The sequence below is a fragment of the Salvia splendens genome, chromosome 7 (genome assembly GCF_004379255.2).
Source record: "Salvia splendens isolate huo1 chromosome 7, SspV2, whole genome shotgun sequence".
Taxonomy (NCBI): domain Eukaryota; kingdom Viridiplantae; phylum Streptophyta; class Magnoliopsida; order Lamiales; family Lamiaceae; genus Salvia; species Salvia splendens.
This window is the reverse complement of record NC_056038.1, coordinates 32,057,519-32,083,602: the sequence shown is the minus strand read 5'-3', so window position 1 is coordinate 32,083,602 and position 26,084 is coordinate 32,057,519. Positions and strand designations below refer to the sequence as shown.

General features: G+C 37.6%; 1 protein-coding gene across 1 annotated transcript; it reads right to left on the bottom strand.

Moving 5' to 3' along the window:
• Positions 1–22,478: 22,478 nt before the first annotated feature.
• On the bottom strand, positions 22,479–25,000 carry LOC121742664 (protein DEHYDRATION-INDUCED 19 homolog 4-like). Its single transcript, XM_042135870.1, has 5 exons — positions 24,744–25,000; positions 24,522–24,661; positions 23,381–23,458; positions 23,015–23,298; positions 22,479–22,904 (listed from the first exon to the last, which is right to left on the bottom strand). The coding sequence occupies exons 1-5, from the start codon at positions 24,823–24,825 to the stop codon at positions 22,793–22,795; spliced, it is 696 nt and encodes a 231-aa protein (XP_041991804.1). The 5' UTR covers positions 24,826–25,000; the 3' UTR covers positions 22,479–22,792.
• Positions 25,001–26,084: the final 1,084 nt, after the last annotated feature.

Here is a 26,084-nt window from a genome sequence, read left to right as displayed (position 1 = left end):
TGCGATGCGAGTGACTATGCAGTAGGGGCGGTGCTAGGTCAAAGAGTTGACGGAAAAAGTTACGTGATTTTCTATGCGTCAAAAACGCTAAATCAAGCCCAGAAAAATTACGACACCACGGAGAAGGAAATGTTGGCAGTCGTGTACTCTTTTGAAAAATTTCGACCATATCTGCTCGGGTCGAGGGTGATAGTCTTCACAGATCACGCTGCGATAAAGTACTTACTGGCAAAGAAGGAGTCTAAGCCAAGGTTGATCCGATGGGTGTTACTGTTACAGGAGTTTAACTGGGAAGTCAAAGACAAGAAGGGGACGGAGAACAAGGTGGCTGATCACCTGAGTCGCATTTACCAAGGTGAGACGGATGAAGCAATACCTGATGCGTTCCCGGAAGAACATCTTTATTATTTTAACGATTCTCCTAGACCTATCAATTGGGAAGAAGTAATGGCAGCAACAGGTCCAGGAGATGCTGAAAAAAGGAAATGCCAGGCGAATGCAGAGCCATGGTTCGCTGATCTAGCAAATTACTTGGTCACTAGAGAAGTGCCCAGTTCCGACGAAATTTCCCGGGCCCAGAAGATGAAATTAAAAAGTGAAGCCAAATACTACTTTTGGGACGATCCGTATTTGTGGAAAATGGGAGCTGACCAGGTAATTAGGAGATGCATTCCAGAGTGGGAGCAAAGGGATGTGCTGAATCATTGCCATGCTTTAGCTTGTGGGGGTCACTTTGGACCTAGGAAGACTGCAAGGAAGGTTCTAGACAGTGGTTTCTACTGGCCTACATTACATAAGGATGCATTCGAATTCTGCCAGAATTGCGAAAGGTGTCAGCAGATTGGAGGAATTTCTAGAAGGGACGAAATGCCACAAGTTCCTGTGATTGTTTGTGAGATTTTCGATGTTTGGGGTATGGACTTTATGGGTCCATTTCCATCTTCATATGGGAATACATACATACTTGTGGCGGTGGACTACGTTTCGAAATGGATAGAGGCAAAAGCTACGACCTCCTGCGAAGCTGTGGAAGTAGCCAAATTCCTGCGGTCTAACATTTTCAACAGGTACGGGATCCCTAGGGCTGTCATCTCAGACCAAGGAACCCATTTTAAGAACCGTACAATAGAGGCTCTCATGAAGAAATACGGAGTCCACCATAGGTTGTCTACACCTTATCATCCTCAGTCCAATGGCCAGGCAGAAATATCAAATAGGGAGATAAAGGCCATTCTCGAAAAAAACGGTGAACCCGTCTAGGAAGGATTGGAGTAAGAGACTGGATGATGCATTATGGGCTTATAGGACAGCTTATAAGACACCTATTGGTATGTCACCATATAGGTTGGTATTCGGAAAAATGTGCCACTTACCCGTGGGAATCGAACACAGAGCATACTGGGCGGTCAAAGAGATCAACATGAATCCGCAGGCTTGTGAAGAAGAGAGGAAGATGCAGCTCCAGGAACTGGAAGAGATACGGCTTGAGTCTTATGAATCTGCCATGTGGTATAAGGAAAAAACTAAGCTTTGGCATGATAAAAATCTCCGGGTCAAGGAACTCAGGGTAGGACAGAAAGTCTTTTGTTTCAATCCAAGCTCAAGTTGATGCCTGGAAAGTTAAAGTCTAAATGGATTGGGCCTTACATCATCATGGGACTTCGAGCAAACGAGAGCAGTTGAAATCCAGGGAAGTGCACCAAATTCCATACCTTTTCTTGTCAATGGACATAGGATAAAGGTCTTTAGGGATAGCTCAGAGTTGTGTGTAGTGGACGAAGTGCCACTACGCGCACTCTTTGATATCACCTAACCAGTCTAGGAAGGAAGTGTTTTTAAAATATCTCCTGGGTCTAGTAATTAAAAGTTTGACCATACCCTGATCCAGGAAATTTTGAGAACACTTTACAACAATTTTTGTAAATATTTAATTGCTTTCTTTAAATCAAGAAAAATCCAAACAAATAAAAAATTTTATCTTCCAAAAATATTTCGAAACACCAGACCCATCGGGAATGTTTTTTGATGCTGTCATATCCTAGACCCGGGGAGTTTTGGCGTTTCATATTTGTTTTTTTTAGTTTGATGTTTTCTTTTAGTGTGTTTTGGCAGAAGGAATTTACTTGAGCAAGGAATTGTGGGGTAAAAGAGTTTTGGAGGGAGTTGGCACCGGTCCGGATTTCAAAGAGCACTTTATGGGGAGGCGTACGGTCGCTAGCGTCACCACCTGCACCCGCCCTGCAAAAGGAAACTGTCCTCTCCAATGCCTACACTATGATCGGTTTTGGCCTTTTTATTTTTTTCATTACTCATTCTCTCTCCAAATATTCTCTCTCTCAAATCAAAAACCCAAAATTTCAATCTCTCTCTAACCCTAATCTGAAAATTTCGCCCAAGTTCTTTTCAAAATTTTCTGCAGAATACCATGGATAACCAACAAGGAACCAGCAGCGCTTCTGGATCCGCCGAGAAGAGTGCGGCGGAGTTCATGAATGAACTATTTCAGAAGTTCGGAGGGGCCGATAAAGCGATGCAAGCGTTCGCGATGTTTGCAATGGGACAACCCATGCCAGCCGTTCCAACAACCACCGTGACACAACCGGAGGTTGTCGAGACACCACCCACTGCTGTACAAGAAACCGCGCCGGAGGCTGCTACCATTATTCCAGAAGAAACCACCTCTGCCCAGGACACAGTCCCAGAAACCGCCACCAGGCCGGAGGACGATGCAGTGCCCGACGTTCCAGGATCACCCATTGCGGAGATTCGCGAAGTAGAGACATATCTGGCCGCGGGACTGACGTTATTGGCCGTAAGTGAACCCAGGTTAGGTTCTGATTCTCAGGAGGGAAACCCCTGTTTTAGAGTTTGGAGGTGATGGTGTTTCAGAGGGAGTAAACCTTGATATTTCTGCTGTGAATTTGGTGGAGAGTGTTGTTGGGGGGGTAGATGCTCTATTGCGGTAGTTGAAGACACCGCTATTACTGTTAGTAGGGTTGATGAGGGGGAAACCCCTGTTCTGGAGGCGTCTGTTGAGAGGGATGCCGTTGTTGATGATGATGATGATGTTCAAGTGGGCGGAGAAGCCCTAAATCTGAGAAGGATGTAGAAAAGGAAACCCTAGACGTAGTTGGGGGCGATGAAGCCCAATTTACTGAGGAAGATGTTGATGCGGGAAGGACTCCCGAAAAATCTGTGGGCACTGAAGCCCAACCTGAAGGAAATCTTACGGGGTTAGAAACTCCTGTTTATATCACGGGGGCAACCCCATTGTTAGCAGAGGAAAGTGGAGCACTCGATTCTGAGGGTGCTCAAGAAACTGTCGATGCAGGACTCAACATGATAGTGGATTTAACTGAGGTCTCTGAGGAGGCCGATTCGCAGCTTAATCTAAGGGAAACAAGGAGACGGACACGTCGGAGTATTCTTGATGACATTGACGTATCTGCCCAACAAAAGGAAAAGGATACGCTGGACCTAGCGACAGCCGTGTCTGCGCAGGAAGACTCCCCCAGGCCGAGTGAAGGGAGAGTGACGAAGAGGGGCGCCGCGCGAGGGCTAAGAAGAGGAAAGGGAAACAAATTGCTTCCTCCGACCGAAGAGAGGAGAGGGGGAAATCTACTGAATCTCCACTTCCTCCACCCACCAAGGTACCATACGCCACAGAGCCCGAGAATCCTGCCAGGTCCAGTGATTCAGAGGAGGAGCAAGACGAGGATGTACTGAACTTTGAGCCGACGGAGATTTGGATTACAAACGAGCTGCTAGACGATATGAGAAGATTTGACGATCCAAAACGTGTGGCCATATACAAGGAAAAGAGTGCTGAGGAAAGGTGGCGAAGTCCGGAAAAAGTACCACCCGGCGGACTCAAACATATAGCTCTAAACGATGAGTTAGGGGGTATATAGATGCAATCGGTTTTGATTGGTTACTAAAGCACAGCACTTTCGAAGTTCCAGTCGACGCGGCCCGTGAATTCTTTTCCACCTTCCGGTTCAAATCCACCGCCGATTTGGATGCGGATACCCATAGCTTTCAGGCTTTTTAATGAAGAACATAGGATGAGTATCCGGGAGTGGACGCTGCGGATGGGCTTGCTAACGAGAACAGAAGATGATGAGGGCCTGTGGAACGACAGCAGAATGGTTGGTCCGCCGAAGTTGACGCCAGGATTCAGGCACAAGGTGCGTTGGGGTTCTTGACTCACTCAAGAGTGGGTCAATTTAAAACAAGTTTTTCGAAGGCACACCATATAGAAAATCGGGTCCTGCGATTCGCCCAAAACTTTTGTAGCTACAACTTGATGGGCACTGCCAACAACGCCCTGACGACCGCCCCGACCCTATACTTTACGTGGTGCATGGCCACAGGAGTACGAGTTCATTTGGGTTATTGGTTAGCCCAAGCCTGCCATCAAGTCACCTCCAACCCGTCCAGGCATCTGTACACGTGCCATCTTCTGGGGCCTATTTGCAGCGCAACATTGTAATTAAAATCAGCAAGGCCTGCCGTGTAGTAAAGATGTGCTCAGCCCGGAAGTCTTCCAATTTCGACTTTTTTTTTCAACAAGGGGTTGCTGATCGCCCGAGGGAAGGAGGTGTGTTTTTATGAGGTCGGTAAGTCAGAGGCACAAGTCAAGCAGGAACCCGATGGTGTGGAGTAAAGGATCAAGCCACTGAGGACGAAGTCAGGCTGTGGTTTCAGGGAGTTCAGAAAGAAGTTGAGGAGGTAAGGAAAGGAATCGACGGGTACGCAAGGAAATGACTGAGATCCGAAGGGAATTCGGAAACAAGCAGGGAAGAGGCCGCAGTCCGTGAGGGGACGTATCACCGATTGGGTGGCTTCGTCAAGTGAGCAAACCAACAGGATGGCGGAGGGTGTTGCTTTGATGACGACCATGCTGAAATGGCTGCACAAAAAGTTCCCGGATGCATCAGAAACTATTCCTGGGTCTAGCGGCAACATTACAACGCTAAGTCCAGGAAGTGTATCCGCGCAGAAGCCCATCACAAGGCCCGAGGCCTCACATCACCCCCTCTTCCGCTAGACCGTGGTCCTGAGGACAGCCATACCCCGACCTACTGATGACAGGCCAGAGAAGCCGGAGATGCCGGCCAGGAAGAAAGCAAAGGTGACCCAGCCGACGGTGCCACCAAAGTTTGGCTCCCACGGGGGCCAGACACCGAATTGAATTTCCCCTCAAACCCAAGTAACTTTTTCTTTCTTTTATTTAACAGTTCTTTCGTTTTATTTCTGTTTTACCTGCCAGCATGCTAGGTTCTGTATATATGTGTTGAACCCTTCCACTTAGACCAAGCATTGGTCTAAGTGTGAGAAGGGGTTATATGTCATAACATGTTTTGTGTTGTATGTTGTTCCTTCTCCCACTTAGCCCAATGCTTGGTCTAAGTGTGAGAAGTTTGTGTTTTGTTGAGTTCGTTTCATGTCGCCACTAACTGGCCTGCTTTCCACTTCATACGGATTGCTTGGGGACAAGCATAAATGAAGTGGGAGGGGGGACGCAGTTAGTGCAGTTAGTGTCTTGTACATATTCTGTTAGGTCTAGGAGTTTGTAGAAGTTTTTTTTAGGTTTCGTGTTTGCATAACTGGTAAATAATAGCAAAAAGCCCTTAGGGAGAGTAATTGAAGAGAAAATACATGCTAATTGTGAATCCTTTTTCTCTTAATAAATCAAAGTCAGTTGGATGAAGTAAGAACGATAGAGGATGCCTTAGATAACCAGTTGTGCAGCCCTACTATAAGAGCGAGTTATAAGCCTATACACTTTGAGCTAACTTGTAAAAAGAATGGGCTACCACTTGATGCTTAGGGAGAAGAGTCTGACGGAGAAAAAAAAAAGGTTTCTGGAGGTATAAGCTGGACGAAGTCCAGGAAAAGGAGGTATAAGCTGGACGAAGTCCAGGACAAGGAGGTATAAGCTGGACGAAGTCCAGGGGAGGAGTTAAAATAATAAAACCGGAGGTATAAGCTGGACGAAGTCCAGGAAAAAAAAAAAAAAAAAAAAATTTAAGGGCAGGAAGCAGTAGTAACTAGACCCAGGAATGAAAAGGAGACGGTAGGAAGGAGAAACTCTCATAACCCGATGCATCAGTGGAGTAACTTAACTTAAGAGCGATCCGATCCTAACATCCCTGGTGAGGAATGAGTGATCGAGTGAATCTAACAATTGGGAAGTCAGAAGGCTATCTTGACGAACTGACAACTCGACTAGATAGAAGAAGGGAAGGGGAGGAATCTGAGGCTGTAAACGCTTGGATGACCTTAAACTTGTGGGATGGCTGCTAGGAAAATACCAGTTTATGCGCTTATGTGTTTTCTTTTCTTTTGTGATTTTTATGTGTTTCGTGTTGTAGTTGTCTAGGTCTAGGAGTCTGTTTTGTTTGTAGAATAGTACTTGGGGGGGGGCCGTGCATTGAAATTCGCCTTATTTCTTTTTCTTGTCTTTCATACTTGAGGACAAGCATGGTTTAAGTGTGAGCAGTTTGATAAGGCTAATTTCATGCATGGGTCTAGGGATTTAATTCGTGATTTTACTAGGACTAACGCACGTTTTAAGCCAGGTGTGTGAAGGAATTCGCCAGGTCCAGGAAAGAAGACCAAAAAAATCACAAGGTCGAGGAACTGGCGATTTAGTGAACGATTATGAAGAGAATTGCTCGACGGAGGAAGCTCCAGAGTTGAAGGGTAGAATAGGGATTTCTACGAAGACTCAAGGGCTATGTCCGCATCTATAAAAGGCAGAAGCATGCAAGCTGGAGGGATCTTCCCGGGGGAGACCTCACCACAGCCTGTTGCTTAGTTCACTTTCCCACACACACACTTGATACTAGTTTTGAGGAGATCTCAGTTCGCACGTTCGGGTTTCATCTTAGCTTCCGATATGGTGTAACACCGCTCTTGTTAGGAGCGAAGAAACAATTTATTTTCCGCTTTCCGCATTTTGCTTACTCTGCCGAGCTTCGTTGTTCGAAGCTCGGTTCGCTGTTTTCACCGAATAGTTTCTGGTTTAAATGCAAGTTTGATTTTCCGTTATGGCGATTGTGTTGATTTCTGGTTTGATCGTTTCGCTTATTGAGATTTTGGAGTTTTTAAATTGTCTGAGTTGGATGCGTTTCGCAGCTGTTTACTGAGTATTGTAGGTTAATGGTCAGATCTGGGAGATTGGAGTTGGATTGTGGAGGAATTTTGGTTTGGATTTGCTGGATTTGTTGGTTGTTGGGTTCGGATGTCTTGGATCCGGAGTGGATCAAGTATTCTGACGTGAAATCTGAGTAGTTTTCGATCTGATTTTCATGCCTTAGTTTACGTGTTTTTCTTTCATTCCGTCTAGTGTACGCAGATCTGATGTGTTTCCGAGTTGCAGCAAGATAACGACGACCAAATCTCTATATTCTGTTCGAATCTCGCTTTTTGCTCTGTTTGTTCATCTGCAAGTTTAATTTGGTTGAGAGGATGCATTTTGCTGCGAGCTAGCGTCAGAGTTTGTTAATCTGCAGTTCTTTCCGTACTGCCATTTTTGGAATTATGGTCCCCACTTTCAGTCATATTCTGTTAGCTAGATTAGGTAGTTTGTTTACACTGTCTAGGAAGTGGTTATGTTTCTTGTTGTCGAAGTCTGAATTTACAAGTTTAACATGTCCTAGGTCTAGCATTTACATTTTCTGCCTAGGTCTAGAGTTAGTTTTAAAATTCTCAACCCTTTGTTGCGTGGCAGCAGCCATTTGTCTGTCCAAAGTCTCTGAGCACTACTTTGCGAGTCCATCTCTGTGGGATCGACCCCCACTTCCCTATACTAATTCATAGTATTCGGGTTGAGGGATTTATATTTTTTTGAAGGGGAGTCGATGTTGTGTCCAACGACCAAGCACTTTATGTTCTCTTAAGTTCCTAGACCTTGTGCTCTAGTGGATTTAAGGAGAGTGGTGTCTTGACCAAGCGCTTGCAGTGATCTATTTTCTGTGCACACGCGATATAAAAAAATACCTCGTTTCATACTAAGACAGGGAAGAAACCATTTTTGAATTGAAAAAATTAGGGAAGCACAGCTACATCGTAAGTTAGAAAGCAATTCACAAGAAAACTTCAATCGATCGAACATGAAACTCATTGTATCCATCATCAAATAAAAATTAGGGGAAGCACAGCTACATCCTAAGTTAGAAGCAATTCACAAGAAACTTCAATCGATCGAACACGAAACTCATGCTATATATATGTAATGCTCAGTTTCTACCATTAGACTTCATATCTAATTCAACCAAATTAATCAAAATTGAAGCAAGAAATTGAATAAGCAAATAAAAATAATTCGAACAAAATTTCAGAAAATTTAACCAAATATCTAGAACTTCAATGTAGCTTTTCATATAATAAGAAACACAACAAATCGGATTGTTGCCTAATTATCCATCAAACGGAACACAGAGATGAAGATTTTTGTACAAGTAATAGTTACACAGTCATGAATGGATAATCATTCATCCATAAAATCAAACTTTCGAATAAAAGCCTAACCCCTAATTTGATCCACGCCTTCAAATTTGGGTAGTACTAAGACAGGGAGAAACCATTTTTGAATTGAAAAATTAGGGGAAGCACAGCCTACATCGTAAGTTAGAAGCAATTCACAAGAACTTCAATCGATCGAACATGAAACTCATGGTATCTATCAATCAAATAAAAATTAGGGGAAGCACAGCTACATCCTAAGTTAGAAGCAATTCACAAGAAACTTCAATTGATCGAACACGAAACTCATGCTATATATATGTAATGCTCCGTTTCTACCATTAGACTTCAATATCTAAATTCAACCAATTAATCAAAATGAAGCAAGAAATGGAATAAGCAAATAAAAATAATTCGAACAAAATTTCAGAAAATTTAACCAAAATATCTAGAACTTCAATGTAGCTTTTCATATAATAAGAAACACAACAAATCGGATTGTTACCCTAATTATCCATCAAACGGAACACAGAGATGAAGATTTTGTACAAGTAATAGTTACACAGTCATGAATGGATAATCATTCATCATTAAAATCAAACTTTCGAATAAAGCCTAACCCCTAATTTGATCCACGCCTTCAAATTTGGGTAGTACTAAGACAGGGAGAAACCATTTTTGAATTGAAAAATTAGGGGAAGCACAGCTACATCGTAAGTTAGAAGCAATTCACAAGAAACTTCAATCGATCGAACATGAAACTCATGGTATCCATCAATCAAATAAAAATTAGGGGAAGCACAGCTACATCCTAAGTTAGAAGCAATTCACAAGAAACTTCAATCGATCGAACACGAAACTCATGCTATATATATGTAATGCTCCGTTTCTACCATTAGACTTCAATATCTAAATTCAACCAAATTAATCAAAATTGAAGCAAGAAATGGAATAAGCAAATAAAAATAATTCGAACAAAATTTCAGAAAATTTAACCAAAATATCTAGAACTTCAATGTAGCTTTTCATATAATAAGAAACACAACAAATCGGATTGTTACCTAATTATCCATCAAACGGAACACAGAGATGAAGATTTTGTACAAGTAATAGTTACACAGTCATGAATGGATAATCATTCATCATTAAAATCAAACTTTCGAATAAAAGCCTAACCCCTAATTTGATCCACGCCTTCAAATTTGGGTAGTACTAAGACAGGGAGAAACCATTTTTGAATTGAAAAATTAGGGGAAGCACAGCTACATCGTAAGTTAGAAGCAATTCACAAGAAACTTCAATCGATCGAACATGAAACTCATGGTATCCATCAATCAAATAAAAATTAGGGGAAGCACAGCTACATCCTAAGTTAGAAGCAATTCACAAGAAACTTCAATCGATCGAACACGAAACTCATGCTATATATATGTAATGCTCCGTTTCTACCATTAGACTTCAATATCTAAATTCAACCAAATTAATCAAAATTGAAGCAAGAAATGGAATAAGCAAATAAAAATAATTCGAACAAAATTTCAGAAAATTTAACCAAAATATCTAGAACTTCAATGTAGCTTTTCATATAATAAGAAACACAACAAATCGGATTGTTACCTAATTATCCATCAAACGGAACACAGAGATGAAGATTTGTACAAGTAATAGTTACACAGTCATGAATGGATAATCATTCATCATTAAAATCAAACTTTCGAATAAAAGCCTAACCCCTAATTTGATCCACGCCTTCAAATTTGGGTAGTACTAAGACAGGGAGAAACCATTTTTGAATTGAAAAATTAGGGGAAGCACAGCTACATCGTAAGTTAGAAGCAATTCACAAGAAACTTCAATCGATCGAACATGAAACTCATGGTATCCATCAATCAAATAAAAATTAGGGGAAGCACAGCTACATCCTAAGTTAGAAGCAATTCACAAGAAACTTCAATCGATCGAACACGAAACTCATGCTATATATATGTAATGCTCCGTTTCTACCATTAGACTTCAATATCTAAATTCAACCAAATTAATCAAAATTGAAGCAAGAAATGGAATAAGCAAATAAAATAATTCGAACAAAATTTCAGAAAATTTAACCAAAATATCTAGAACTTCAATGTAGCTTTTCATATAATAAGAAACACAACAATCGGATTGTTACCTAATTATCCATCAAACGGAACACAGAGATGAAGATTTTGTACAAGTAATAGTTACACAGTCATGAATGGATAATCATTCATCATTAAAATCAAACTTTCGAATAAAAGCCTAACCCCTAATTTGATCTACGCCTTCAAATTTGGGTAGTACTAAGACAGGGAGAAACCATTTTTGAATTGAAAAATTAGGGGAAGCACAGCTACATCGTAAGTTAGAAGCAATTCACAAGAAACTTCAATCGATCGAACATGAAACTCATGGTATCCATCAATCAAATAAAAATTAGGGGAAGCACAGCTACATCCTAAGTTAGAAGCAATTCACAAGAAACTTCAATCGATCGAACACGAAACTCATGCTATATATATGTAATGCTCCGTTTCTACCATTAGACTTCAATATCTAAATTCAACCAAATTAATCAAAATTGAAGCAAGAAATGGAATAAGCAAATAAAAATAATTCGAACAAAATTTCAGAAAATTTAACCAAAATATCTAGAACTTCAATGTAGCTTTTCATATAATAAGAAACACAACAAATCGGATTGTTACCTAATTATCCATCAAACGGAACACAGAGATGAAGATTTTGTACAAGTAATAGTTACACAGTCATGAATGGATAATCATTCATCATTAAAATCAAACTTTCGAATAAAAGCCTAACCCCTAATTTGATCCACGCCTTCAAATTTGGGTAGTACTAAGACAGGGAGAAACCATTTTTGAATTGAAAAATTAGGGGAAGCACAGCTACATCGTAAGTTGGAAGCAATTCACAAGAAACTTCAATCGATCGAACATGAAACTCATGGTATCCATCAATCAAATAAAAATTAGGGGAAGCACAGCTACATCCTAAGTTAGAAGAAGCAATTCACAAGAAACTTCAATCGATCGAACACGAAACTCATGCTATATATATGTAATGCTCCGTTTCTACCATTAGACTTCAATATCTAAATTCAACCAAATTAATCAAATTGAAGCAAGAAATGGAATAAGCAAATAAAAATAATTCGAACAAAATTTCAGAAAATTTAACCAAAATATCTGGAACTTCAATGTAGCTTTTCATATAATAAGAAACACAACAAATCGGATTGTTACCTAATTATCCATCAAACGGAACACAGAGATGAAGATTTTGTACAAGTAATAGTTACACAGTCATGAATGGATAATCATTCATCATTAAAATCAAACTTTCGAATAAAAGCCTAACCCCTAATTTGATCCACGCCTTCAAATTTGGGTAGTACTAAGACAGGGAGAAACCATTTTTGAATTGAAAAATTAGGGGAAGCACAGCTACATCGTAAGTTAGAAGCAATTCACAAGAAACTTCAATCGATCGAACATGAAACTCATGGTATCCATCAATCAAATAAAAATTAGGGGAAGCACAGCTACATCCTAAGTTAGAAGCAATTCACAAGAAACTTCAATCGATCGAACACGAAACTCATGCTATATATATGTAATGCTCCGTTTCTACCATTAGACTTCAATATCTAAATTCAACCAAATTAATCAAAATTGAAGCAAGAAATGGAATAAGCGAATAAAAATAATTCGAAAAAAATTTCAGAAAATTTAACAAAAATATCTAGAACTTCAATGTAGCTTTTCATATAATAAGAAACACAACAAATCGGATTGTTACCTAATTATCCATCAAACGGAACACAGAGATGAAGATTTTGTACAAGTAATAGTTACACAGTCATGAATGGATAATCATTCATCATTAAAATCAAACTTTCGAATAAAAGCCTAACCCCTAATTTGATCCACGCCTTCAAATTTGGGTAGTACTAAGATAGGGAGAAACCATTTTTGAATTGAAAAATTAGGGGAAGCACAGCTACATCGTAAGTTAGAAGCAATTCACAAGAACTTCAATCGATCGAACATGAAACTCATGGTATCCATCAATCAAATAAAAATTAGGGGAAGCACAGCTACATCCTAAGTTAGAAGAAGCAATTCACAAGAAACTTCAATCGATCGAACACGAAACTCATGCTATATATATGTAATGCTCCGTTTCTACCATTAGACTTCAATATCTAAATTCAACCAAATTAATCAAAATTGAAGCAAGAAATGGAATAAGCAAATAAAAATAATTCGAACAAAATTTCAGAAAATTTAACCAAAATATCTGGAACTTCAATGTAGCTTTTCATATAATAAGAAACACAACAAATCGGATTGTTACCTAATTATCCATCAAACGGAACACAGAGATGAAGATTTTGTACAAGTAATAGTTACACAGTCATGAATGGATAATCATTCATCATTAAAATCAAACTTTCGAATAAAAGCCTAACCCCTAATTTGATCCACGCCTTCAAATTTGGGTAGTACTAAGACAGGGAGAAACCATTTTTGAATTGAAAAATAGGGGAAGCACAGCTACATCGTAAGTTAGAAGCAATTCACAAGAAACTTCAATCGATCGAACATGAAACTCATGGTATCCATCAATCAAATAAAAATTAGGGGAAGCACAACTACATCCTAAGTTAGAAGCAATTCACAAGAAACTTCAATCGATCGAACACGAAACTCATGCTATATATATGTAATGCTCCGTTTCTACCATTAGACTTCAATATCTAAATTCAACCAAATTAATCAAAATTGAAGCAAGAAATGGAATAAGCGAATAAAAATAATTCGAAAAAAATTTCAGAAAATTTAACCAAAATATCTAGAACTTCAATGTAGCTTTTCATATAATAAGAAACACAACAAATCGGATTGTTACCTAATTATCCATCAAACGGAACACAGAGATGAAGATTTTGTACAAGTAATAGTTACACAGTCATGAATGGATAATCATTCATCATTAAAATCAAACTTTCGAATAAAAGCCTAACCCCTAATTTGATCCACGCCTTCAAATTTGGGTAGTACTAAGATAGGGAGAAACCATTTTTGAATTGAAAAATTAGGGGAAGCACAGCTACATCGTAAGTTAGAAGCAATTCACAAGAAACTTCAATCGATCGAACATGAAACTCATGGTATCCATCAATCAAATAAAAATTAGGGGAAGCACAGCTACATCCTAAGTTAGAAGCAATTCACAAGAAACTTCAATCGATCGAACACGAAACTCATGCTATATATATGTAATGCTCCGTTTCTACCATTAGACTTCAATATCTAAATTCAACCAAATTAATCAAAATTGAAGCAAGAAATGGAATAAGCAAATAAAAATAATTCGAACAAAATTTCAGAAAATTTAACCAAAATATCTAGAACTTCAATGTAGCTTTTCATATAATAAGAAACACAACAAATCGGATTGTTACCTAATTATCCATCAAACGGAACACAGAGATGAAGATTTTGTACAAGTAATAGTTACACAGTCATGAATGGATAATCATTCATCATTAAAATCAAACTTTCGAATAAAAGCCTAACCCCTAATTTGATCCACGCCTTCAAATTTGGGTAGTACTAAGACAGGGAGAAACCATTTTTGAATTGAAAAATTAGGGGAAGCACAGCTACATCGTAAGTTAGAAGCAATTCACAAGAAACTTCAATCGATCGAACATGAAACTCATGGTATCCATCAATCAAATAAAAATTAGGGGAAGCACAGCTACATCCTAAGTTAGAAGCAATTCACAAGAAACTTCAATCGATCGAACACGAAACTCATGCTATATATATGTAATGCTCCGTTTCTACCATTAGACTTCAATATCTAAATTCAACCAAATTAATCAAAATTGAAGCAAGAAATGGAATAAGCGAATAAAAATAATTCGAAAAAAATTTCAGAAAATTTAACCAAAATATCTAGAACTTCAATGTAGCTTTTCATATAATAAGAAACACAACAAATCGGATTGTTACCTAATTATCCATCAAACGGAACACAGAGATGAAGATTTTGTACAAGTAATAGTTACACAGTCATGAATGGATAATCATTCATCATTAAAATCAAACTTTCGAATAAAAGCCTAACCCCTAATTTGATCCACGCCTTCAAATTTGGGTAGTACTAAGATAGGGAGAAACCATTTTTGAATTGAAAAATTAGGGGAAGCACAGCTACATCGTAAGTTAGAAGCAATTCACAAGAAACTTCAATCGATCGAACATGAAACTCATGGTATCCATCAATCAAATAAAAATTAGGGGAAGCACAGCTACATCCTAAGTTAGAAGCAATTCACAAGAAACTTCAATCGATCGAACACGAAACTCATGCTATATATATGTAATGCTCCGTTTCTACCATTAGACTTCAATATCTAAATTCAACCAAATTAATCAAAATTGAAGCAAGAAATGGAATAAGCAAATAAAAATAATTCGAACAAAATTTCAGAAAATTTAACCAAAATATCTAGAACTTCAATGTAGCTTTTCATATAATAAGAAACACAACAAATCGGATTGTTACCTAATTATCCATCAAACGGAACACAGAGATGAAGATTTTGTACAAGTAATAGTTACACAGTCATGAATGGATAATCATTCATCATTAAAATCAAACTTTCGAATAAAAGCCTAACCCCTAATTTGATCCACGCCTTCAAATTTGGGTAGTACTAAGACAGGGAGAAACCATTTTTGAATTGAAAAATTAGGGGAAGCACAGCTACATCGTAAGTTAGAAGCAATTCACAAGAAACTTCAATCGATCGAACATGAAACTCATGGTATCCATCAATCAAATAAAAATTAGGGGAAGCACAGCTACATCCTAAGTTAGAAGCAATTCACAAGAAACTTCAATCGATCGAACACGAAACTCATGCTATATATATGTAATGCTCCGTTTCTACCATTAGACTTCAATATCTAAATTCAACCAAATTAATCAAAATTGAAGCAAGAAATGGAATAAGCGAATAAAAATAATTCGAAAAAAATTTCAGAAAATTTAACCAAAATATCTAGAACTTCAATGTAGCTTTTCATATAATAAGAAACACAACAAATCGGATTGTTACCTAATTATCCATCAAACGGAACACAGAGATGAAGATTTTGTACAAGTAATAGTTACACAGTCATGAATGGATAATCATTCATCATTAAAATCAAACTTTCGAATAAAAGCCTAACCCCTAATTTGATCCACGCCTTCAAATTTGGGTAGTACTAAGATAGGGAGAAACCATTTTTGAATTGAAAAATTAGGGGAAGCACAGCTACATCGTAAGTTAGAAGCAATTCACAAGAAACTTCAATCGATCGAACATGAAACTCATGGTATCCATCAATCAAATAAAAATTAGGGGAAGCACAGCTACATCCTAAGTTAGAAGCAATTCACAAGAAACTTCAATCGATCGAACACGAAACTCATGCTATATATATGTAATGCTCCGTTTCTACCATTAGACTTCAATATCTAAATTCAACCAAATTAATCAAAATTGAAGCAAGAAATGGAATAAGCAAATAAAAATAATTCGAACAAAATTTCAGAAAATTTAACCAAAATATCTAGAACTTCAATGTAGCTTTTCATATAATAAGAAACACAACAAATCGGATTGTTACCTAATTATCCATCAAACGGAACACAGAGATGAAGATTTTGTACAAGTAATAGTTACACAGTCATGAATGGATAATCATTCATCATTAAAATCAAACTTTCGAATAAAAGCCTAACCCCTAATTTGATCCACGCCTTCAAATTTGGGTAGTACTAAGACATGGAGAAACCATTTTTGAATTGAAAAATTAGGGGAAGCACAGCTACATCGTAAGTTAGAAGCAATTCACAAGAAACTTCAATCGATCGAACATGAAACTCATGGTATCCATCAATCAAATAAAAATTAGGGGAAGCACAGCTACATCCTAAGTTAGAAGCAATTCACAAGAAACTTCAATCGATCGAACACGAAACTCATGCTATATATATGTAATGCTCCGTTTCTACCATTAGACTTCAATATCTAAATTCAACCAAATTAATCAAAATTGAAGCAAGAAATGGAATAAGCGAATAAAAATAATTCGAACAAAATTTCAGAAAATTTAACCAAAATATCTAAAACTTCAATGTAGCTTTTCATATAATAAGAAACACAACAAATCGGATTGTTACCTAATTATCCATCAAACGGAACACAGAGATGAAGATTTTGTACAAGTAATAGTTACACAGTCATGAATGGATAATCATTCATCATTAAAATCAAACTTTCGAATAAAAGCCTAACCCCTAATTTGATCCACGCCTTCAAATTTGGGTAGTACTAAGACAGGGAGAAATCATTTTTGAATTGAAAAATTAGGGGAAGCATAGATACATCGTAAGTTAGAAGCAATTCACAAGAAACTTCAATCGATCGAACATGAAACTCATGGTATCCATCAATCAAATAAAAATTAGGGGAAGCACAGCTACATCATAAGTTAGAAGCAATTCACAAGAAACTTCAATCGATCGAACACGAAACTCATGCTATATATATGTAATGGTCCGTTTCTACCATTAGACTTCAATATCTAAATTCAACCAAATTAATCAAAATTGAAGCAAGAAATGGAATAAGCGAATAAAAATAAATCGAACAAAATTTCAGAAAATTTAACCAAAATATCTAGAACTTCAATGTAGCTTTTCATATAATAAGAAACACAACAAATCGGATTGTTACCTAATTATCCATCAAACGGAACACAGAGATGAAGATTTTGTACAAGTAATAGTTACACAGTCATGAATGGATAATCATTCATCATTAAAATCAAACTTTCGAATAAAAGCCTAACCCCTAATTTGATCCACGCCTTCAAATTTGGGTAGTACTAAGACAGGGAGAAACCATTTTTGAATTGAAAAATTAGGGGAAGCACAGCTACATCGTAAGTTAGAAGCAATTCACAAGAAACTTCAATCGATCGAACACGAAACTCATGGTATCCATCATACCTGATTATCTTCAATCGATGGAGAGGCTAGGGCACAGTGACACTCGCGAAGAGAGGGAGACTGGCTATCCACGATGGAGCCTAGCGCACCGCCTAGCCGAGCACCGGCGCTAGGCGGTCGCTAGGCGAACCATTGCAGCTTCCGAAAACCGTCGAGCGGTTTTTCGGAATTAAAAATCGCCTAGCGCTAGGCGGTCGACGGGCGCTGGGTGATGCGCTGGGCGATCCGCTCGGCGCCATTGCAGCGTCGGGATCGCCCAGCGCATCGCTCAGCGGTTTTTTTGTTTTTTTCTTTTAATTTTCGAGACACTATATATACGCAATTTGCACTTCATTTTCATTCGCACCACTTGTATTAACGAGTACTCTCTCTATCTTAATTTTGTAAAATGTACTTTTTTTAATATAATTTTTATTATTAATGTACTTTTTTAAAATTTTAGTACACAGTCATGAATGGATAATCATTCATCATTAAAATCAAACTTTCGAATAAAAGCCTAACCCCTAATTTGATCCACGCCTTCAAATTTGGGTAGTACTAAGACAGGGAGAAAACCATTTTTGAATTGAAAAATTAGGGGAAGCACAGCTACATCGTAAGTTAGAAGCAATTCACAAGAAACTTCAATCGATCGAACATGAAACTCATGGTATCCATCAATCAAATAAAAATTAGGGGAAGCACAGCTACATCATAAGTTAGAAGCAATTCACAAGAAACTTCAATCGATCGAACACGAAACTCATGCTATATATATGTAATGCTCCGTTTCTACCATTAGACTTCAATATCTAAATTCAACCAAATTAATCAAAATTGAAGCAAGAAATGGAATAAGCGAATAAAAATAATTCGAACAAAATTTCAGAAAATTTAACCAAAATATCTAGAACTTCAATGTAGCTTTTCATATAATAAGAAACACAACAAATCGGATTGTTACCTAATTATCCATCAAACGGAACACAGAGATGAAGATTTTGTACAAGTAATAGTTACACAGTCATGAATGGATAATCATTCATCATTAAAATCAAACTTTCGAATAAAAGCCTAACCCCTAATTTGATCCACGCCTTCAAATTTGGGTAGTACTACGACAGGGAGAAATCATTTTTTAATTGAAAAATTAGGGGAAGCATAGATACATCGTAAGTTAGAAGCAATTCACAAGAAACTTCAATCGATCGAACATGAAACTCATGGTATCCATCAATCAAATAAAAATTAGGGGAAGCACAGCTACATCATAAGTTAAAAGCAATTCACAAGAAACTTCAATCGATCGAACACGAAACTCATGGTATCCATCAATCAAATAAAAATTAGGGGAAGCACAGCTACATCCTAAGTTAGAAGCAATTCACAAGAAACTTCAATCGATCGAACACGAAACTCATGCTATATATATGTAATGCTCCGTTTCTACCATTAGACTTCAATATCTAAATTCAACCAAATTAATCAAAATTGAAGCAAGAAATGGAATAAGCAAATAAAAATAATTCGAACAAAATTTCAGAAAATTTAACCAAAATATCTGGAACTTCAATGTAGCTTTTCATATAATAAGAAACACAACAAATCGGATTGTTACCTAATTATCCATCAAACGGAACACAGAGATGAAGATTTTGTACAAGTAATAGTTACACAGTCATGAATGGATAATCATTCATCATTAAAATCAAACTTTCGAATAAAAGCCTAACCCCTAATTTGATCCACGCCTTCAAATTTGGGTAGTACTAAGACAGGGAGAAACCATTTTTGAATTGAAAAATTAGGGGAAGCACAGCTACATCGTAAGTTAGAAGCAATTCACAAGAAACTTCAATCGATCGAACATGAAACTCATGGTATCCATCAATCAAATAAAAATTAGGGGAAGCACAGCTACATCCTAAGTTAGAAGCAATTCACAAGAAACTTCAATCGATCGAACACGAAACTCATGCTATATATATGTAATGCTCCGTTTCTACCATTAGACTTCAATATCTAAATTCAACCAAATTAATCAAAATTGAAGCAAGAAATGGAATAAGCAAATAAAAATAATTCGAACAAAATTTCAGAAAATTTAACCAAAATATCTAGAACTTCAATGTAGCTTTTCATATAATAAGAAACACAACACATCGGATTGTTACCTAATTATCCATCAAACGGAACACAGAGATGAAGATTTTGTACAAGTAATAGTTACACAGTCATGAATGGATAATCATTCATCATTAAAATCAAACTTTCGAATAAAAGCCTAACCCCTAATTTGATCCACGCCTTCAAATTTGGGTAGTACTAAGACAGGGAGAAACCATTTTTGAATTGAAAAATTAGGGGAAGCACAGCTACATCGTAAGTTAGAAGCAATTCACAAGAAACTTCAATCGATCGAACATGAAACTCATGGTATCCATCAATCAAATAAAAATTAGGGGAAGCACAGCTACATCATAAGTTAGAAGCAATTCACAAGAAACTTCAATCGATCGAACACGAAACTCATGCTATATATATGTAATGCTCCGTTTCTACCATTAGACTTCAATATCTAAATTCAACCAAATTAATCAAAATTGAAGCAAGAAATGGAATAAGCAAATAAAAATAATTCGAACAAAATTTCAGAAAATTTAACCAAAATATCTAGAACTTCAATGTAGCTTTTCATATAATAAGAAACACAACAAATCGGATTGTTACCTAATTATCCATCAAACGGAACACAGAGATGAAGATTTTGTACAAGTAATAGTTACACAGTCATGAATGGATAATCATTCATCATTAAAATCAAACTTTCGAATAAAAGCCTAACTCCTAATTTGATCCACGCCTTCAAATTTGGGTAGTACTAAGACAGGGAGAAACCATTTTTGAATTGAAAAATTAGGGGAAGCACAGCTACATCGTAAGTTAGAAGCCATTCACAAGAAACTTCAATCGATCGAACACGAAACTCATGGTATCCATCATACCTGATTATCTTCAATCGATGGAGAGGCTAGGGCACAGTGACACTCGCGAAGAGAGGGAGACTGGCTATCCACGATGGAGCCTAGCGCACCGCCTAGCCGAGCGCCGGCGCTAGGCGGTCGCTAGGCGAACCATTGCAGCTTCCGAAAACCGTCGAGCGGTTTTTCGGAATTAAAAATCGCCTAGCGCTAGGCGGTCGACGGGCGCTGGGTGATGCGCTGGGCGATCCGCTCGGCGCCATTGCAGCGTCGGGATCGCCCAGCGCATCGCTCAGCGGTTTTTTTGTTTTTTTCTTTTAATTTTCGAGACACTATATATACGCGATTTGCACTTCATTTTCATTCGCACCACTTGTATTAACGAGTACTCTCTCTATCTTAATTTTGTAAAATGTACTTTTTTTAATATAATTTTTATTATTAATGTACTTTTTTAAAATTTTAGTACTTTTTAAAATTTATTGTACTTTTTTAATTTATTGTACTTTTTTAAAAATTAAAATAGTATTATTAATGTTTCCCGTATATGTCTTTCTAAATTAAATTCCGTATATTGTGTTATTAGTGATGTGGCTATTGATGTGGCTGGGCTATTTATGATATGGTTAGGCTATGGCTGGGCTATTTCTGATGTGGCAGGAGGATATTTAGTATTGATGATGTGGCAGGAGGAGTTTGTGGCTGGGCTATGGTTGGGCTATTGCTGAGGGAGCGCGAGGAGAGAGAGGAGAGAGAAACATATGCCCCGTTTACAGCTTGACCCTGAAAGTGGATCCGACGCTTTTCTTAATTTTGACCTATTTTTTTATGGAATTGAAATATAATTCTTTTGTTAATATATAGAATTGGAATTGTGGAATTGGAATTGGAATTGGAATTGGAATTGGAATTCAATTTCAAATTTATATTTTTTTGAGAAAAGATAAATGTACATAAATTATACATGTACATAATATCCTTAAAATTTTAAATTAAATGAATTTAATTAAAAATTAGTTTTGTTATTTATCGTGTTATATGTAGCAATAAAAAGAAGTGATATAGAAATTTTTTGTGAAATCATAACATGATTTTGAGTTTGATTTGAATTAATTATACAATGTTTAGTAAAAAAATAAATTCTTAAATTTACAAATATTTAATTTAAAATTTTGATTTTTTTAAGTGTTGCAAAATGATTTATTTTAAATCAATTAATGTTTATAGATCAAAGGAAATGAGATACTCGCTCTGTCCCACTCTACATGGAACATTTCTATTCCGACACAGAATTTTATGTAATGTTACTTTGTGAGTTAAGTGGAGAGTTCAAAGGAAGTAAGAGAGGGAAAAAGTAGAAACGGTGATGTTTCTATTTTTAGAAATATATCATTTAGAATGAGACATCCCAAAAAGGAAAATGATTTACTTAGAGTGGGACGTATGGAGTATTTTTTATGGGACGACAATAATGAAAGTGTCCTTATTTTTATGGGACAGAGAGAGTATATTTATTTTAAAATTGTTAATTTTAATAAAATATTAATAATTAGATAATATTCTCAATATATAAATATAATTTTAATATAAAAAATGGTGAAATAAAATGTAGCTAGAATTTAAAATGCTGATGTGTGTGGAAACAATGAGTTGCACTGAATTTTGGGGCGATTTTTTCCATTCCTAATGTTGTGAAGCCCTAATTAAAAATATTTTTTACAATTGTTACTACTAGTGGACAAGGATAGGTACGGTACGCCTTGGGAGCGAGCGCTTAAATTTTGATACAGAAAATCTACCGCCCTTCGGCAACGGACGGCCCATTCTGTCCACTTTTCTTGCGTTGCGGCTTCAACTAGACATGCATGTTGAACCATAATTGACATACTAGCGCTTCAGTTTTAACATTTTCGGAATGTAAAATTGCATAAAAATCATGTTTCATTACATAAAAAGAGTAAAACTCACTTCCTAAACCAATGAACATAAAATTACACTGTGAACTCAACCATTCCTTGCCCAGATTAATATACACTTTGTTCGAAACCATTTCCTCACATCCCTCTTTACTTTCGAATATACTTATACATGAAGCAACAAAATAGTCACATCTTAACCTACTGAGACTTTTTCATGAAACCACAGCTCAGTTTCAGTTAATATAAGCTGAGATTGTTAAAATCATAGTATTAGCCAAGATATAATATGCTTTACCGCAGCGGTCAAGCTTACCGCATTCACTGATCAGCTAATAGAGTCGACGTGAGCAGATCTTGCACGAAAACAGTTCTTCCAGCTGCCTGTCTCATTCTCTGTTCCCGCTCTTCGCAACTCAAGGAAGAGTGAAAACTGCAAGTAGTTCAAATATGACAAATTAGTGAACTTTTTAAGACAAACAGGTTACCAACTCAGAGCCACATCAGGAAATTTTATTTGAAAAATCTAAATTTGATTGCTACCTTGATTTCCACATATGCTGAGGTGCCACATTTTTGGCAGAATTTTCCTCTAAACTTGACATCAAAGATTTTGAAATATCATCATTTTCAATTGTAGGGAAGTTCAAAACAAGATAGGAGAGGAGATTATCAGTAACAGCAGTAGACAAAGCTGCACTACTCGATCGAAACCCACTGCCTCCTAGAAGCACCTGTAAATGGGCCTCTCTGAGATCCCTCCCCAGCAGCGAGAGCGGTTGACTATTGGGGAAGGGAACTCTACGCAACCGGCCATGACGGTGCATGTAGCTGTTGGTTAAAGACATCAAAACCATTTTCACAATCGAAACAAAAATACGAACAACGGTAATTTCAAAATAAGGATATCTTGAACAAGTGTCCATGCTGCAATGTGAGATGACTTATCATGTCACTGGCAACTTTAACTGAACAAACAGGACAAACCTGCAAGAAAGGGCAAATGTTGTATGATAAAATAGTTCAAGAGGTAGTATATAATTTTTTAAAGCAAGAAAGATTCAATTAGAATCAGGATATATCGGTGAGATAACTGCGAGCTTGGACCGCCAGATTTTACATAGATATGTAATCTGTATGCACTATTTTTGAGATTTTAGTGTAGTTGAAATGGTTGGCTGAGCAAATTGATATATTTAACCATCGATTGTTTCTTATGCCACTTAATATTGTAACAACTAACTGGTCGTGCAGGACTACAAGGGTATGCTTCTTTATCCTCGATCCTGGATTCACAGAAACAATGCATACCTCACATTTTTCTGCATGGAGACAAGTATCCTCTCATGCTGCAGCACCAAAGTCAGCAAGAGTCGATCAATATAACTATTTTAAAAGTTTTTTGTCAAGTTGGCGGAGTTATAACGGGTGAGGAAGGTTGGTTTTGAATGATTAGGGGTACTCATTGGTGGGTGATTTCTACTCTCTTTCCCATTGAATTTAGAAGCAAGGTATTTTATGTTCAATACAACTACACAGCCTAAATAAGTGATGCGGGAGTAAAACATGGCATCAACAGACAAGTTGGTAAGTCGAATTCACACCATTAGTTTCCAAACACCATTAGAGAAGATATCAAAATATGAAAGAGTGCTATACACTGTAACAATGATACTCTACTCTACAGTTATCTGAAAACAATCCAGGACAACTAAATCCATCATCCATGGAACTAAAACTCAAACAAAAGACAAGACCACAGAACTTGCCAAAATTAAACTAAATATTCTGATTCCTAAAATATCCTTAAAAACTCCAACTTTGTCCACTCATTCACCAAACATTTCCATTAATTGGCAACATGCTTGTATGGAAGAGGATTACCAAAATTCACAAGCAAGATCGAGGATTTGGGCAAAAACACTCCAAAGACCTCAACTTTTTCCAACAAATGAATCGAATCCACCAAGAAAATAATAGCAACTCGTGTAATTCGTAAACAAAATTATCAAATACACAAAAAGATATCTAGAAAATAAAAGAAACTCACGGTGGATTTGGATTCATACGAGTGCTCGGCCTCCAGATGTGAGCAAATGGATGCTATATCCAACTCTTCGTAACAATACGGGCAAGGATAATCGGGCTGGGCCTCTTCCTCACCGACAAAATCTTCGACGTTAAACCGATCTTTAATTTAAAAAAATGAACATAAGATTCAACAAAATAATAAGGATCAGAAAACATTTCAACACAAATATTTTCAACAAACCCAACTGAGAGTGATGATTGCTCTGCATATTGAACTGCCTCTTGGCGGCGGCGAGGCGCATCGTCCAGAAATCCGAGTCCATGATTATTTCCACGGAGAGAAAGTGGGCCGACAACAAACAAGAAGGAGATTCAAAGATGATGGTCGTATTTAATTTCCTAACAAATGAGAAAAATTGAGCGTTGAATTGAAGGAAGGAGAATGGATTTCCCTTTACGGTTGAGCTATGGAATGGAGGGCTGGATTTTGATCGACCTATTAATTTTTGTTAAAAGGTCTAATCTTCGGCCATTGAAATATTAGTCGAGTGAAAAAACTATACACCATCTGTGATCCGTCTTTTAACCGTCTCATCTCTTAACTAATCATGGACTCACTATACTTTTCACTTCATCTCTTAACTAAGAGATAACACCGGCTGGCGCAACCCTCCATCTCTTATCCATTTCTTAATCATCTCATCCATTAACTATTCATTCAATTTCATTTTTTATTTTTATTTCCAACAAATTCAATTAATAAAAACACACTTCATTAAATAAAATAAAATTATAACTTAAAATCCTAAAAAAAAATATGTAATTAAATTTATGGCAAAATAAATTAAAAAAGACATAATTTAAAATACAATTTTATAGAAATTATAAAAACTACTCCGCCGGCGATTCATCCCCCGAAGGTGGTGGCGGTGCACTCAAGCTACCTGGAGGCGGAATACCAATTTGTCTTGCCATATACTCAATTCCGGCAAGATGGGCTTGATATTGTGGAGACGTCATGCGGGAAGTGTCCACCATCATGGCGGTCAAGTACATGGACAATATGGTGTTCGAGCCCGAGACCGAGACCGAGCCGAGCCCGCTTGGCTTGATTTGCCTCGGCCCCTCCTCCCTCTAGCCGCCTTCGCCGCATTGGTCCCTTGCGGCCGATGGCGCCCACGGGAGGAGCCCCCTGCATCGGTGGTCGTGCCCTCAACCTCCTGTGAGGCAAACTCTTGTGCGGCGCTGCCTGAACCGCCCTCACTAGACGAGTATTGGCCACACGCCATGTGCTTTATGCGTTTCGAGGTCGAGCCCGTGCTGGACTGGACACCGCATACCCACCTTTCCTCGTCTCTGACCACCTCCCAAACATCGACATGTTTGAATTCTTTGTCGTTGTCGTAAAAAAAGACTCGTAAAGCCGCTCTCAGAATGTCAGCTCCACTGGCTCCGCTTTGGTAATTCGCCGCTTCATTCTTGTAGATCCCGCAAAAATTTTTGACTTCTCTGTCGACTCGGTCAAAATGACTGCGGGGCATCTTCAATGTGAGGCGGCAGGATCCCTTTGGCTTAATCTCGT